At 41.6% G+C, this 16,485-nt stretch overlaps 2 protein-coding genes across 4 annotated transcripts in view; one reads left to right on the top strand and one right to left on the bottom strand.

Moving 5' to 3' along the window:
- The first annotated feature begins 272 nt into the window (after positions 1-272).
- lhfpl5a (LHFPL tetraspan subfamily member 5a) lies at positions 273-2,199 on the top strand. Its single transcript, XM_033967229.1, has 3 exons — positions 273-675; positions 1,290-1,628; positions 2,189-2,199. The coding sequence occupies exons 1-3, from the start codon at positions 273-275 to the stop codon at positions 2,197-2,199; spliced, it is 753 nt and encodes a 250-aa protein (XP_033823120.1).
- Positions 2,200-2,967: 768 nt separating this feature from the next.
- srpk1b (SRSF protein kinase 1b) overlaps positions 2,968-16,485 on the bottom strand; it is a 33,923-nt gene continuing 20,405 nt past the window's right edge. Inside the window, exons 8-15 of one of the 3 annotated variants that reach the window (XM_055222078.1) lie at positions 15,240-15,265; positions 13,752-14,016; positions 11,775-12,158; positions 10,670-10,764; positions 10,474-10,581; positions 8,156-8,225; positions 7,126-7,218; positions 2,968-6,772 (exon numbers count right to left, since the gene is read on the bottom strand). In XM_055222078.1, the coding sequence (XP_055078053.1) occupies positions 6,588-6,772; positions 7,126-7,218; positions 8,156-8,225; positions 10,474-10,581; positions 10,670-10,764; positions 11,775-12,158; positions 13,752-14,016; positions 15,240-15,265 (1,226 nt within the window). In that variant the 3' untranslated portion in view covers positions 2,968-6,587. The remainder of the gene's footprint in view (positions 6,773-7,125; positions 7,219-8,155; positions 8,226-10,473; positions 10,582-10,669; positions 10,765-11,774; positions 12,159-13,751; positions 14,017-15,239; positions 15,266-16,485) is intronic. The other 2 variants (XM_055222077.1, XM_033967019.2) reach the window with 2 other exon arrangements.

Here is a 16,485-nt window from a genome sequence, read left to right as displayed (position 1 = left end):
AGGCACAGGCACAGAGACTCACGGAGACGCACAGAGACATACGAAGAAGCACAGAGACGCACGGAGAGACAGAGACACAGAGGGACCTCCAGTGGAACAGAGGGACCTCCAGTGGGCTGTGGGTGAGACTTCTCTGGATGTAGTTCTTGTTGGACAGCGGGTCCATGCGTAAAGAGAGTCTCGAGGGAGACTAATTTTATTAAAACTTCTTGGAAGTTCTCTGTGAACTTGTGTAACATTTGAAAACGGCCTAAACCCTCAGAGCCAGAGCCATGCTCCCGGCTCAGGAGGCCGCCAAAATCTACCACACCAACTACGTGCGTAACGCGCGCGCCATGGGCGTGCTGTGGACAGTGTTCACCATTACGTTCTCCGTCATCACGGTGGTGGTGTTTATTCAGCCGTACTGGATCGGGGACAGCGTGAACACGCCTCAGGCCGGATACTTCGGCCTCTTCCACTACTGCATCGGGAACGCGCTTACCTCGGAGCTCACGTGCAAAGGGAGCGCGCTGGACTTCGGCTCTATTCCGTCCGGAGCGTTTAAGACCGCCATGTTCTTCGTGGGCATCTCCACGCTGCTCGTGGTGGGCAGCATCGTGTGCTTCAGCCTCTTCTTCTTCTGCAACGCGGGAAGTGTGTACAAGATCTGCGCGTGGATGCAGCTGGCCTCTAGTGAGACACACGCACAGTGTACACCTCTACACACCTGTACACACACACACACCTGTACACACCCTTCTGTACACACACACACCCCTACACACACATTTGTACACACACACCTGTACACACACATCTGTACACACACACCTGTACACACACACCTGTACACACTTGTACACACACACCTGTACACACCTGTAAACATACATCTGTACACACTTGTGCACACACACCCCTACACACACACCCCTACACACACATCTGTACACACCTGTACACACCTGTATACACACCCGAACACTCCTCCTTCATAATGTCATGGACCCACACCGGGTTTATTACATGTATTTATCACATTAAAACTGCACATTCGCTCGTGTCACTGGAGTCTTTGTGAATAAATCATAAAGAGACGATTAAACACAGACAGTGAGAGTTTGTGTTTCTCATGTTTCAGTGTCACCTGAGTCTGATCTGCATAAAACATGAAGCTGTTAACATTGAGGTTATGAACAGGGTCAACCTCCGGCTCTCCCCTCTCCTCCCTCTCTCCTCCTTCTCTCCCTCCCTCCCTCCTTCCCTCCTCTCCTCACCTCGTCCTCACCTCGTCCTCACCTCCGCAGGCACGTGCATGGTGATCGGCTGTATGATCTACCCTGACGGCTGGGACTCGGATGAGGTGAAGCGGATGTGTGGTCAGCGCACAGACAAATACACTTTGGGGAACTGTACGGTTCGCTGGGCGTATATTCTCGCCATCATCTCCATCATGGACTCGCTCATCCTGTCATTTCTCGCCTTCAGCCTCGGCAGCCGCCAGGACAAGCTACTGCCCGAGGACTTCCAGGTCGAGGGAAAAGGTAGAAACCTGCAGGAGATGTTTGAGGTCTCAACAAAATCCGTCAGGTCGGCACACCAATCACTGAGCAGCATAGAGGTGTGGGTGGAGCCAAAGATGAAGCGTACAGGCGAACCAAAACAAACAGACAAACCTCAGCCTATTTTAGCTAGATTTCCATCTTGTTCTGCTTCAGATTCAAGTATCTGTCATGACATTCGGTCTTTTTCCGATCACTTTCGGTGAGAGCCGATCCAGATAAAACGTGAACAACTCCACAGATCTGTCTTGTCAGTCTGGAGTGAGCTGGGTCTGTATCTGTAGAGTTTAAAGTTGTTAAAATATTCCTCTTTGTCAGAATTACAGAGATATTCATGAGCAAAAAGAGTTGGTACATTTGCTCTAACAGAATAAAACAAAAACATAAAAACAACCACAAAAGAAAAGTGAATTCTGTAACTGGACAAATGAAATGATCGTTTTACCATCACCAGCTCCCCAGAATGGTTTTGTATTTTTCAGTAAGGTTTAATCACTGCAGAACAATAATAAGTGTCTGTGTAAGTTAGTGGACTTCAAACATAAAAGTCACACGTGCCTTGAGCTGTGGGTCCCCCTTGTGGTCGTGCTAGTGCTGTGCATGTGAGCGGGACATAAACTTGACTGTCTCTTTGTCTTTTGCAGATAACGCTTAGATCTTCTGGGTGGAGAGAATGGAGGAGTTTGAACTTTGACCTGGAAATACACAAATAAGTCTGCATCTCGTCAACTTCAATTTTTTATATTTGCAAGACAGACTGTATAAAGCTCCTCTATGGAACTTTTTAGCCAACAAATAGAATAAAATAAAGCATGTTTTCTTCATTTTTGGTTGCATTTATTGCCCTGAAAATGTTAAAAAAATACGTGTCTAACTCTGAGTGGGCTCGCATCTCCACAAACATGACTTTTATTTGTCCTGGAGGAGGACCTCACCTGCTTGTTTCTATGGAAATGTAGCTCCTTTGGCTATAATATAACTGAGTCAAGGAGAATGTTCCGTAACATGGTTTTAACTTTCTCTTTCCATGGAATCATACAGGTGAAGTACCACCTCCAGAAAGTTACACAGTGCTGCTTTAAAAGAAAGTCATGCTAAATGTCAATTAAAAATGTCAGAACTGTTGCTTAAACCTGTTTGTACTGAATTCCCTGTAGAGACTTGTGCTTCCAAAACAGCAATGGACTTTAAATGTTTTTTTCTGAAAACACTTCATCCTTATTATTTTAACCTTCTGACCTGTAAAGCTGCATGATGTAACTTTTCTGCCACCTGCTCAGTTATCAATAAAACCTAAAATTTATTTATTACTACTGTTGTCTCGATACTTTTTCCAGCTCTATTTATGACTCAAACTAATCCAATCCTCCAAAGAAAATATAAGATCCATCTGTTTTGAAAATTTATTATTATTATTATTATTATTGCCTACACAGAAATGGAAAGACACAGGAACAGATATGGAATTATTTAAGAAAAACACAAATTATCTTCTTTTACAGTTTAACCCTCAGAAAATGATTTAAAAATGCTAAAATAAGAACTAAAGTTTGGGCTGCGTTCACCTGCGATGGAGCCACCTCTTTGGTTTGAGAAGAACAAACACAAACACACTTTCTACTCAGTCTGACAAATGAACTTGAAAATCTGCAGTTTGCTCATGAGGAGAGACAGCGCCCCCATATGGACCAGCACTGCTATGGCCCTGTTCAGTCTAAAACTGAAAAGACGAGTTTAGTCCTGTGGATTTGGAGTTCAGCCTCAAAGTCCTGGTTTAGTCCTGGTTTAGTCCTGTTATAGACCTGGTTTAGGCCCGGTTGAGTCCTGGCTTAGACCTGGTTTAGACCTAGCTTAGGCTTTCCCTTAAATATTTCAGTTTGGCATTAAACTCATTTTTAAATTTATTATTAAACAAAAAAAAACCAAACAAACAAAACAAAAAAAACAACAACAAAAAACTCAAAACAGTAGCGTCACCTATCCATAGATCTGACCTGCAACTTTTAATTAAATATTCAACTGTATGGCTTTATACTCAGTTATCTCCATGGTGACAAGCAAGTGACTGACCTTCCTTCAGAAAAGTTACACAGTGAAACTTTAACTTCATGTTGAGACATTTAGACCTGCTGTACCTCACAGAGACGCCACAAAAACTAAATGAAACAGACACTTTAAGTCTGGGCTCAAATGAAACAGACTCTTTAAGCCTGGGCTCAAATGAAACAGACTCTTTAAGCCTGGGCTCAAATGAAACAGACTCTTTAAGCCTGGGCTCAAATGAAATGAAACAGACTCTTTAAGCCTGGGCTCAAATGAAACAGACTCTTTAAGCCTGGGCTCAAATGAAACAGACTCTTTAAGCCTGGGCTCAAATGAAACAGACTCTTTAAGCCTGGGCTCAAATGAAACAGACTCTTTACGCCTGGGCTAAAATGAAACAGACTCTTTAAGCCTGGGCTCAAATGAAACAGACTCTTTAAGCCTGGGCTCAAATGAAACAGACTCTTTAAGCCTGGGCTCAAATGAAACAGACTCTTTAAGCCTGGGCTCAAATGCAGCGTTGTGTGTAAATATGGCACCTTATTCCACTGTTTTTACAAATATACAATGTTTTAAGATTCACATGGCTCTGGAGAAACACTAGACCCTGCCATGCTTTTAATGTTTCAGAGCTGAAGCACTTTACAGCAAAATGTGATTTGAGGAGAAGTTACCATTTTGTTTTTTAAAGAGGGGGTATTTACTGGAACACATAAGGTGCAGGAAAGATTGCTAGATTACTCAAACATGCATGAATGACATTTAAATGCTCTTCAGATGTGTTTTTAATGGTTTTGTGTAATACCCCCTCTTTAAGTAAAACTATACATTCAACAAAACAGATTTTTTTCTGATCAAAGCAGTTTTTGAAATTTAAAAAGAGCAATACTGAAATGATCAGCATTTAATGCTCTCAAACTGTTAGAACAAACCAAACACTGCAAACTGCTCAGCCTGATTCAGTGGCACAGTCAGTGAGCTTTCGCCCTCTGACCAGAAGGTTGCTGGTTACATTTTTTACTACAACATTAAGTTGTTGTTGTGTCGCTGGGCTAACACGTCACCCACACTAACATGCTAACTCCAGTAATAATAACGTGATGGTGACTGGAAGGGCATCTGGCATCTTTTTTCAACAGGTTTTAAAACTCTGGAACATTTGAATCTTGAGTGCAACAATAAGCACTTTTCATGTTGGAAGATTAAGAGTGAACAGGTTTAAAGCACTGACATGTTTCCATGGAGATTATTTTTACTTTGCCTGCATGTTCCACAGTATGGCATTAAACCTCTGGATGTTCCGCAGTATGGCATTAAACCTCTGGATGTTCCGCAGTATGGCATTAAACCTCTCATAGTTGACTCATTACAGACATTTTTACTGCTCAAATAGACGTTGATAAACATGCTGTCTTTTTCACTGTGAGTGGGCTTACCTTTCTACAGAGCTGATCTGTGACATGGCCAAAGGCTGCCATCTGCTTGTCTCCATGGCGATAGACAAACTGAATGCCATACTGTGGAAAATTTCAGCAAAACACTAACATCTCCATGCAGACAAAAGTGAAAAGTTACATTTAGCTCTTTAAGTTTATGACTTGTGCGTTCAATTTTTTTTTCCAAATTCAATAAAACTGATACTTTGCTGCTGATGTCACCAACATTCCTTGGGGTGTGATGCTATCTGAAGGCACTACTGCGTCTGAAGCTCTGTTAAGACTTTAATTTGAGCTTTGTTTTAACACAATCTGACCATAAAGAACTGACTTATCTAAGCTGATTTGTGCTGTTAAACAAGTCCCTCTCACATAACATTACAGTCACAAGCTAGCTAGTATTAGCATTAGCATTAGCCAACAGCTCCTGAACAGGACCACGAATGCTTGGATTGATCTCAGGTTCCCGAAAATGTGCTCTTTAAATCCAGTTTGTATTTTTTCATGAGATTCCAGACTCTCTTAAAGCTTGCTAACTTGCCAACGTGTGCATTGTGACGCCATGGTAACTGCTGAACATTCCACCACAGAGATGCATCTAGAACACCCCCAGAGTGAGGTCACAGCAAAGTATCAGTAATATTCAGGGTCGTAACAGTCCAGGTGTTTTTAAAAATCCTTAAACTTTTTTTTTTCCTGGTTCAAAATGGCAACGAATTATGTTGGGAATCGGGGCTTAGATTAAAAATATGAAGAGTGGGTCAGTCCAGGTGAATTTGAACTTTTTTTCCCCCTGGTTCAAACTGAAAGTGTCTCGTTAAGATCAAGTGCTGCTTTGAGACCGCTGTGCTAACAATGAAGTATTTTTATTTCCTCTCTACCCGGCAACAGCACTCTGATTGGCAGTGCTTGGGCAGTCCACAAAACTGTTCTAAACCCAGAAAAAGAACACATGTGGAGGTCAGCGATGTGCCAAAGGGTTTGTGAGAGCGACGAGTTCAGACAGACTGAAGTACAGACCTGCTCCTTCTGTGGGTGAAACTCAGGAACCACAACTTTACTTCTACTCGTTTGTCATTTGCATCATGTTCTGCATCAGGCAGTCCAGGTGTCTTCAAACGAGTTTTGTCCTGTTTTAAAATCACAATGCCCAAAATGATTTTTAGAAGCAAAATAACGAAAAGTTTCAAAAGTTTGATGAGTAGTTGTGCATTTTTATCAATTCCTGCAGGTGTGAGACAGCCGGGGATTTGAGTGATCCTGTTTACTTCCTGTCTGAGACGAACAGTCAGACGTAGCACAGACACTCAGCAACACTGGCTCTCTTCTCTCTGGTTTATTCTTGTTTGAGAGGCGGGTGGAGGAGGGTGGAATTGGGCTGAGGCGGGTGGAGGAGGGTGAAGTTGGGCTGAGGTGGGTGGAGAAGGGTGGAGATGGGCGTTAGGAGCAAAGCCAGGGGTGTTACAGATACTGGGCGGCTGTACCTCTCCTCTCTCTTGTTTATTCTTGTTTGAGGGGTGTGTGGAGGTGTGTGGACAAAGGTGGAGGTTGGTGGAGGTGGGCGTTAGGAGCAGAGCCAGGGGTGGCACAGACACTGGGCAGCTGTAGCTCTCCTCTCTGGGACCAGGTCTAACATTGGCAAGAGGAAGCTGCTAAAGGACTGCGCCTCCTCCTTGCTCCACTCATACTTCTCCACCAGGACGTCGCTCAGACCCCACGGCTTCAGCTTCGTGATGTGTCGCAGGTCGCCTGGAAACAGGAGAGACATGAGTGACAACAAAACAAACACGCCTGGAAACAGGAGAAACATGAGTGACAACTAAATAAACACGGAATCTCTCTTTTCAACAGTAATAATCTGTGACATAAAAACAGACAATATTAACTGCTCTGTCAGCTGTCCTCTCCTGCACCTGCCACCCCCCTGTGCCCCCTCCCTCACTGCAAGTCCCTGCACTTGTCCTTTCAAACATCCCCGTTGGTTCTTGTTTGTAGGTTATGTCTGACTCTGAGCAGATGTTTGCCTGGTGCATTCAGGTGCTGGGCCTAAAATAGGACATTTGTACTCTGGGTCCTGGTGATAATGAGGCTGGAATATTCACCTTTTTTAGTGAAGAATTCCTTTGTGTATTTCCCCGTCGTAATCAGCTTCCGAGGGACTTTACCGAGCAGCTCGATGATCAGAGCAATGTGGTCTGCAAACAAACAAACAACAACAGACCAGGGTTAGACCAGGGTTAGACCAGGGTTAGACCAGGGTTAGACCAGGGTTAGACCAGGGTTAGACCAGGGTTAGACCAGGGTTAGACCAGGATTAAAGAGAAGAACCGTATACAAAAACAGCAACAGTGCAAAAATGTTCAATTTAGAATATTTACGAGTTTAGAAAGTTCAGAATATTATCTTTTTTTTTTTTTAAAAGGCACATTTCACATGCTCCTCTCAGCAACACTTCAAATGAACCACATTGTTCCAAGAGGCACACTTGTTGTTTCTCATTTTGTTTTTACACTCAGAACAAATGCTGCTGATTCAGACACTTGACATTTGAATCATGATTTGCAAAAAATATTAATTCATTCAAATAATTAAAACATACAATGAATGTCCTCATATGTGGCCATCATTTTTCTCAGAAACTACATAATGTAAAAAGATAATTCTTTGTTTTTACACTCATCAGGTCCCAATCAGCCCAAATAACAAAGAGAAATGAATAAAGGATGTCATGCAAGAGTCCGTGTCCTCGGAGGTTAAACATTTATGAAGCAGTTGGACTTTTAGGTTTTTCCAGCTCCTTAAACGAGACTGAACTGAACCATTTGAACTAAAATACACCGTGAAAATCAGGCTTAAAAACTACATCACCGTTTCATCATGCTCTGTATTATGACCATTATGTTTAATGACTTTCATTACATTATTATTATTATTATATGACATAAAGCCTTAGGTCAACTGTCACATTTCCTGAAGCCAAATATCACTTCAAATATCTGGAAGTCAAAATTTCCAGCATTTAGAAGTAACTTTATAAACTCATATTTGATGATAATAAAGTGAATTTCATGACATAAACAGTGAAGAATCGTCATTTTCTCAGTTTTAGACAGGAGTTCATGTCCCACTGACCTTCGTCTCTGGAATAGTCTTCACCAGAATGAGGCTCAAAAAGATAATCTCCTGTCGCCAGCTCAAACGCCTGAAAATAAAAATATACAAAAGTCAAAAACAAGTTTAAGGAGTTTGACTAAAAACAACCAAAATGTTTGAGGTGGTGGAATTACAGCAGATTTAATTAAAAACGCACAAGACATTTTTCCATGTCATTTTTCGCATGATTCATTCACTCAGATTCACAGCCTCACTTCTGTCAGTCTGTCCCAGGGCATCTATGGCTACAATAGTAACTTACCAGCACTATGTGTGGAGTGAATGTATAATGCATTGTAAAGTGTCTTAGTTTTCAAAAGTGTGAAAGTGCGTATCGTCTGTGTAATCCCTCAGTCATCCAGCTCTGAACAACAGTAAAAAGACAAAGTTAAATCTGTCAATTGGACAATTCGTTGTAGGAGTGAAGATGTTTGGCTGTTCATCCAAGCCGCATCTTCAGTTCTGGTCAGATTACTGCTGGACATCGCCTTATATCTGTCTGAAAGATAGCTCCGAACCTGGGGGGACAGAGCCTTCTCCATCGCTGCCCCCACCCTCTGGAACTCACTACCTAAACCCCTCCGTGACTGCTCTGACCTCCCCACCTTCAAGAAAGAACTCAAAACTCACCTGTTCAAAATCGCTTTTAAGGCTTGATTTTATGTTGTAAATTTTTGTGATATTTTATTATTGTATCTACTGTGAAGCGACTTTGAGTGTCCTGAAAAGCGCTATATAAATAAAATTTATTATGAAAGGAGGAGCTAACTATACTGAAACTGGAAACAGTTATTGTTTACAGTTCCAGTCTGCATTCAGTCTTAATAGCCCTGGCTGGTTCTACTGTTCTTTGTTTTTCTTTGTTTGTTTTGGGTCTGAGGATGGAGTTGGGGGATAGATTGTGTCTCAAGGCCTCCATTCCTGTTCAAGGAAGGATTGTCGTTCCTAACAAATAGATTCTTTAACTCCCCTCTCAAACCATTTCTTTTCTCTGGCTCAGATCTGAACCTCAGTATCTTCAAAGGAGTGGATAGTGTCTTTGACTGTTTACAGTTTCAGTGTAGTTAGCTGCTCTCTTCAGACAGATATAAGGAAGTGTCCAGCAGTAATCTGACCAGAACTGAAGAATGAGCAGCCAAACATCTTCACTCTTACAGCTTTTTCTCCAGTTGACAGATTTAACTTTGGCTTTTTAATATTTTTTTTTATATTTTTATTACACTGCCTGGCCAAAAAAAAAAATCGCCACCTGGATTTAACTAAGCAAATAGGTATGGGGTTGCTGCAGTTGGTCAGGTCTAGGTTCAGCAACAGCCTGTGCTCAAAGAATGAGGTCAGCTGACACCTGAATATACTGAATGTCCAGGTTATTCCCTCAATGGATTTTTTCTTCCCTGATGGCACGGGCATATTCCAAGATGACAATGCCAGGATTCATTGGGCTCAAATTGTGAAAGAGGTTCAGGAGCATGAGACATCATTTTCACACATGGATTGTCCACCACAGAGTCCAGACCTTAACCCCATTGAGAATCTTTGGGATGTGCTGGAGAAGGCTTTGGGTAGCGTCAGACTCGACCATCATCAATGCAACATCTTGGTGAAACATTAATGCAACACTGGATGGAAATAAATCTTGTGACATTGCAGAAGCTTATCAAAACAATGCCACAGTGAATGCCTGCCATAATCAAAGCTAAAGACAGCCCAACCAAATATTAGAGTGTGTGACCTTTTTTTTTTGGCCAGGCAGTGTGTTACTAGCGGCACGGAGTAAAGTGGCTGAAGCAAAGTGTCGATCTGAGCTCTCAGTGAAAAGATTGAAGGCTTATAATCTACTACAAAACAAACCAAAAAAATATTTTAAATGACAACGAAACAACCTTGCAGAGTAACCTTTATATAAGATATTTCTGCTTTTTAGAAGTCGATTTCACAGCTCGCTCATGTTTTGTCTGAAATTTAAACCTCAACCAAGACATTTACAGCACTGGTACTAGTACTGATACTAAAATTGCAAACTCAACTTTGATACTAAGGAATAGGTTTGATACTTGACACAGATTTAAATACTACAATGACAATAAAATATTTATGTGTTCATTTCCTAGTTCTTATAAAGCTCAGAATTATTCTAAAACTATTCAGGAAGTGTCCAAATGTGTCTCATATTTGTCGTGTTTCTATAAGACTTTTAAATTCGATTAGTATCAGATATCTGATACTTCTGACAACCATAACAGACATATTTAGTACTTTCTTATGATAGGGCTTGAATATCGTCTCCAGCTCCTCACCATGCAGGCCGTGCTCCAGATATCGGCTGGTGTGCTGTACCCAGCTCCTATCAACACCTCCAGAGACCGATACTGCCTCGTCTGGATGTCCTCTGTAAAGTGCTTATGCTACAACAACAGACAGCAGTGAGGCATGCTGGGAAATCAGTCCAGGGTTAATTAAAAAGTCTTTTAATACTGTACTAAAGCCACGTACCACCCAGCAGGCGTTTCCCAGGTCAGCGATCTTCACCTGCAGCTTCTCTGCATTAACAGGCTCCAAAGGGTTCACTAATAAACTACTGGAACATTCTGAAATAAGCATAAAAATAACTGTAATAAGTGGGTGAAGAAATGAGAAGACAAGTAAAGTAAAGACAAGTTTAAAGTAAACTACAAAAAATCCAGAAGTTTAAACTAGAATTTTAGTATTTGAGACAGTAAATAATAAATGAGACAACAGAGGAGGAGCTGAGCCTAGAGAAAAATTACATGTCACATGGAGCAGAAGATGCAGAGGAACAGAGGATGCCGAGGAGCAGGTCAGATGGAGCAAAGGAGAGAGTCAGAGGAACAGAGGATACAGAAAAGAGGGTCTTTAAAAAACACAATTTTAAAGGTGATGTAACTGATTTTTATCGTCTCAAAAACGTGAAAAACAGAACTAGTTCATTTTAAACAGTTTGGTCGAAAGTCACTCCTCACTGACCTTATGTATTCAGAACATCCTCATTACTCACAGAGATAAGCACTTTTCACAACTTTTAGAGACCAGAGCAGAGTTTTATGATCACGGTAATGCAAAAAGACAAAAACTAGAGCTAACAATACATCCATTTTGCTCAAATACCAGTTCTGGCTCTTTAACCCTATAGCGTCGGATCCTATCGTCGGCGATGGCGCGCGGATGCGGACTTTCCAGCAGCGTAACTCGGCAACCAGTCATGCTCTCATGTAAATTCAAACGGCGTCTCAAAGCGGAGACATGGGGCTATTTAACCATTTTTCCGTCAGTTACGGTAATCTGCCTCTGTTGCTCCGCGAAGGTGACGAATGAGAGCGCGGGTGCTGCGGGGATTTTCCCAGTCATTTATTCGATGCGTAAAAGAAAAAATACAGATGGATGTGTAAAATAGAAGTAGATGTGTGAAAAAGTGCAGTAAATTCTGATACTTCCTTTAATATGATTTTTATGGCTAAGAAAAATATAAAAGTCTAGGTGACCTATACTGGCCCATAGTGTGCTCAGTCCTTAAAGGGTTAAAATCATATGACAATCGCATAATGTGTCAAAACAGTTTGCCTCATAGCACTAAACATACCATTATCTGCTTCCTGCTCCTCCTCCTTGGTCTTGGCCTCTCCTTGCACCTCTCCTTGCGTCTCCATCTCCTCCTGTTTCTTCTCCTCAGTCACCTCCTCCTCTCTTTCCTCCTCTGGCCCGGCTGAGGTCTGCTGCTCCTCTCCCTCCTCAGTCCCATTACACATCTGCACATTTTCATTAGCTATCGTGTTGTTGTTTTCAGAGCTAGCGTCGGGCAAGTTAGCGTTCTGTTCATCCTCTGTTTGGTCTTGTATTGTTTCGGCGTCCGGGATCGTGGAAATGCGTCCATTACAGTTGACCTCCATCTTGGATTCTTCTTGAGATGTTTCGTCCTGGGGCGTGTCTGGTAAATGTGTTGACTGCTGCTCCTCTTGGCTGGCGTCTAAAACAGAAAGAAACCAGATTTAAGTGAATTTTAGATCATTTTATTATAAGCAGGTGAAATGAAACCAGTCCTATAGCGCTTGTGTCTCTATGGTTCTCATCTCTGACTCTGTGTATCATTTTGTTATAATTTACACATTTAAAATCACAATATTCATCTAAAACCGCTTCATAAAAGAAACACATCCGCTGGCCGTGTTGGAAAACTGCAGTGCCCAATGGGAGCTGATGTCGCCGTAAACGTCATCACAACAAAGCTGCACATCACACTAGAGCAGCACGTTTTTTTCAGTTGTATCAAAATGACTGTGATGCTGCCGATTCCTACGAGTATTACAGATAAGAAAATAAAACTGGAGAAGGAAGTGTGTACGTCACAGTGGGCGTGTCACAGTGGGTATGTACCAGTGGCGGTTAAACGGGGGCAGATTGACAAAATGGCGTCTTAAAAATAAGAGATTAAAGATTACTCAAACATGAATCACTCCAAATACAACTTCAGCTCTTTATGCATGTTCTAGTCATTTCTTCTCATTGAGCTTCTGAACAGTTTGAAGACATTTAATTTAAGTTGTTGACTCTTGAACAGTATTTTTTATGGCTGTCATAGGACCTTTTGGTTCTGTTTAACTTAAAGTGCAAACAACAGGTTTTCATGTTTTTCTAATCATTACTTGATTTACTTTTCATAGTTTTACATTACATTGTAAAAAACAGTAGGGATGGGTTGTACAACAGAATCCCTCTAGGAATGTCATCGACAGACAGACAAAAGTAGGTAAAGAGTAGGTAAAGTTTTAAATACCAGCCTAATTATGTTTATCTTTAAGTGAAATATTCTAACTTGCCATATGCACTTTATGTCCTGCATTTGAACCAGGAAACGTAGGTGGCGTTAGAAGACTAGATGAAACTGCAACAAAAACACATTTGGATACTTGGGAGCTTTGAACAAGACACAGATGGCTCAGCTAAATAATTATGGAGAGTAAAGTGAAAAAGTCCAAGTAGAGAACTGGCCCTGACACATCAGAGCTTCAGCTGCTGTGGTTTCAAATGCCTTTGAATCCTGGTTTTACAGATCTCAGCTAAGACTTACCCGCCTCATGTTTAATCAGGGGTAAGTTAAAGACGTTTGATCTGAAACAAGTCGAATCCAAAGCACAAAGGTTTAGCAAAGATTCATTCATTTATTCTACATCTGAAAACATCTGCCAACTTCTACATATTAAACCATAATGAAACACACAGCTCAGGCTCGTCGTCACAAATGAGAGAATTATTAGTTAGACAAATGAGGCGTCTTCTTTCTCTCAGGTCGCTCCCGCTAGCGTTAGCAACAGGTTTGACTGACAGCATTGCTAAGCATCTGCTAACTGCTAAATCAGCGATGTGGGTGGGAAGGGGCGTTACCTTCAACAGCCGCGCTTGAGATTGGCTCTATGGTTGCTATGATACTCGTAGTCGCAATTCCTATTATGAAACTGGGCTCCGAATTCGCTGCTATAACTGCTAGCCTTGATGAGCTTCATTTGACTGGAACTGAACGTTGTGGGTGATTGTGAGTCACAGTCCCAAACTATAATCTCACCTGTGATGTTGCTGCTCAGGTCTTGTAGAGTGGATGAAGAGGCCATTGTCACAGAGGAGTTGGTGTCCTCTGTTGTGTCCGTTGTCTCTGTGGTCTCCTCCTCTTCCTCCTCTCCTCCCTCTGCCGGTTCCTCTGCGGCTGTGCCCTCCTCGGCCTCTCCTCCCTCCGCTATGGCCACGCCCTCCTGGAGTCTCTGCTGCTCCGCCTGCTTCTTCTGTTTCTTCTTCATCTTCTTCTTCTTGTTCTTTGACATTTTGGCCATCTGCTAAAACAGTGGACATGCTGACTTTAAATTCTGACCAGTGAGATGCGGCATGTATACTGATGATCCTTGGATGGGAAATAAAAGCCATACTTTGGAACATTCTCCATGGAGATGCATCATTTGAATGTCATGCTATGGAACATTTTAGCCAAATGAAACACATCTCTATGGAGACAAGCAGGAGGCCAAGTGAGAGTCAAGTTTGTAGCAATGTGAGCCTGTCTACAGTGGGACACGTGTTTCTATATAATTCAGTGCAATAAAAACACCCAAAATGAAACAAAACATGCTTTTACCTTACACCAATAGTTCTGTGGTAGGGCTTTAAACTGTATGTAAGATTTACAGTTTAAATAAAAAACATGACCTGTGCTCCCAGATAGGTAAACATCTTCAAATCAACTGTAAATTTTACTGATAACAATCCTAAAGCTGATTTAGTTTTAATAAATAAAAAAAAAACCTGGACATGATGGACAAATCATTTGTTGTAATTTGATGTTTTGGTTCAAGACAATTATCCAATCAGAAAGCAGAATGAGCCTCACATGACTCATTTGTGTTGCCAGGTTCAAAGCTGAAATCCAGTTTCTTTAAATCTAAAATGCCTCTATGTGATCTGCACCTAGGGACAATCAGGACTCAATGCTGGTGCAGTCTCTGCAACTCAGGGAGTGAATCTGGAGGTTCTGAAATGAGGCTTGTCCATAAACTGAGACTGAGACACACCTGTATGTGTCTCTGTCTGCAGGTCAAGACTCTAGCAACTAGAGATCAACTGACGTTTTCTTTTCATGGCCGATGCAGATTGCTTAGAATCCAGAGCAGTTTACAACTAACTCCCTCAGAGCCCTTTTGTACAACAGACCTACGAAAGAGCTGTGGTCACGTTAGTGCAGCTACCTCTTCGCATTAAAGTGAAAATAACAAGTTTTGTGTGGATTTACTAGATGACAGATCGACCAAAACAAAATATCAGCCTGTGCCTGAGATTTAAGGCCGATAACAGATGCATTAAAAAGCTCAAACATCGATTCATCTCTATTGGACACACAGGCTCAGAGTAGGTGCAGTACCTTCTTCAAACTGTAAGAGGCAGCATACATACAGTTCCTTTAACATAACCCCAACTACCATTTGTGCTACTGCCAATTACTACACACACTAATACCACCATCACAAAAGTACTTTGCATTATACATCAAATACTTGTATGTACTTACTGCTTTAGGGGCTGGGGCTGTGCTCACTGAAACAAACAAAACAGAGAAAATCACATTAGTCTGACAAACATCCAAAGCATTGTGATTTCAGATTTATGTTTTAATAATTCAATTCGATTCTGTTCAAAGTTCAAATTGTAAAACAAGAATTCACAAAAACACTAAAATGTGAACTGACAAGCACATTTCAGAACATGTTTGTACAGCTCTAAACTACAGGATTAGATGTTTTTATGCAGAGTAAGATGACATGGAGACACAGGGAGGGCATCGGACACACAGGGAGGGCATCGGACACACAGGGAGGGCATCGGACACACAGGGAGGGCATCGGACACACAGGGAGGGCATCGGACACACAGGGAGGGCATCGGACACACAGGGACACTTCAGAACATGTTTGTACAGCTCTAAACTACAGGGTTAAATGTTTTTATCCAGAATAAGACAGGATATTTTGACACCTGTGTAAGAAATCATTGTACTTTAAATATTCTCGCCTTTGTGACCGTGCCTCCATTCAAACTGATGTTTTGATTCTATTTTGATTCTGTTTTGATTCTGTTTTGATCAGTCTGTCAGTCGTACTTTTACCCATCAGCCCGTGTGTGTCCCTGGTCTAATATTAGCCCAGAGTGAGTCACTTAGAGCTGAACTAAACACTGGTTTCACTGCAGCAGACGCATCACAAAAAGGCAGAATCACTATTTACTAAAACGACAGGTGAGTCATCGCACAGCGGGAGACGAGAGACCGGAGCATTCAAGAAAAATCTGAAGCCATTCTAAACAGGGAATGTGTTTTTTAATGGTCTTATGTTATTAAAGCAGCAGTACGAAACTTTTCTGGTGGAAATTGTAAACTGTCACATTTTTATACACCGCTCTACCACTAATGTTTATGTTGACAGCGGGATTGGAACCGCCAACATTCAGCTCAGTGGACAAACATTCAACCGACTTAGCCACTGTCGCCCACCTGCTTGTCGCCATGGAGATTATCATGTTATCTTGAATGTTCCACAGCATGGCATTTAACGTCTCTCTTTTGCACTTATCCAATTGCATGTTAGCTACTGATTCATCCTTACATTTGCCATGGAAATAAGCAGGTGACAAGTCAGATCTGTGGAGAGGCAAGCAGATCTTCTTCTCAGAATTAATAATTTTCCAGAATTAATAAAGTTATTTTTAGCAGTAAAAGTTGTAACTGAACATTAAAGATAAACGTTTTATGCCATACTTTG

The sequence above is a fragment of the Periophthalmus magnuspinnatus genome, chromosome 5 (assembly GCF_009829125.3).
Source record: "Periophthalmus magnuspinnatus isolate fPerMag1 chromosome 5, fPerMag1.2.pri, whole genome shotgun sequence".
NCBI lineage: Eukaryota > Metazoa > Chordata > Actinopteri > Gobiiformes > Gobiidae > Periophthalmus > Periophthalmus magnuspinnatus.
Note: the sequence above shows the minus strand (reverse complement) of the source record. Positions and strands in the feature narration are given on the sequence as shown.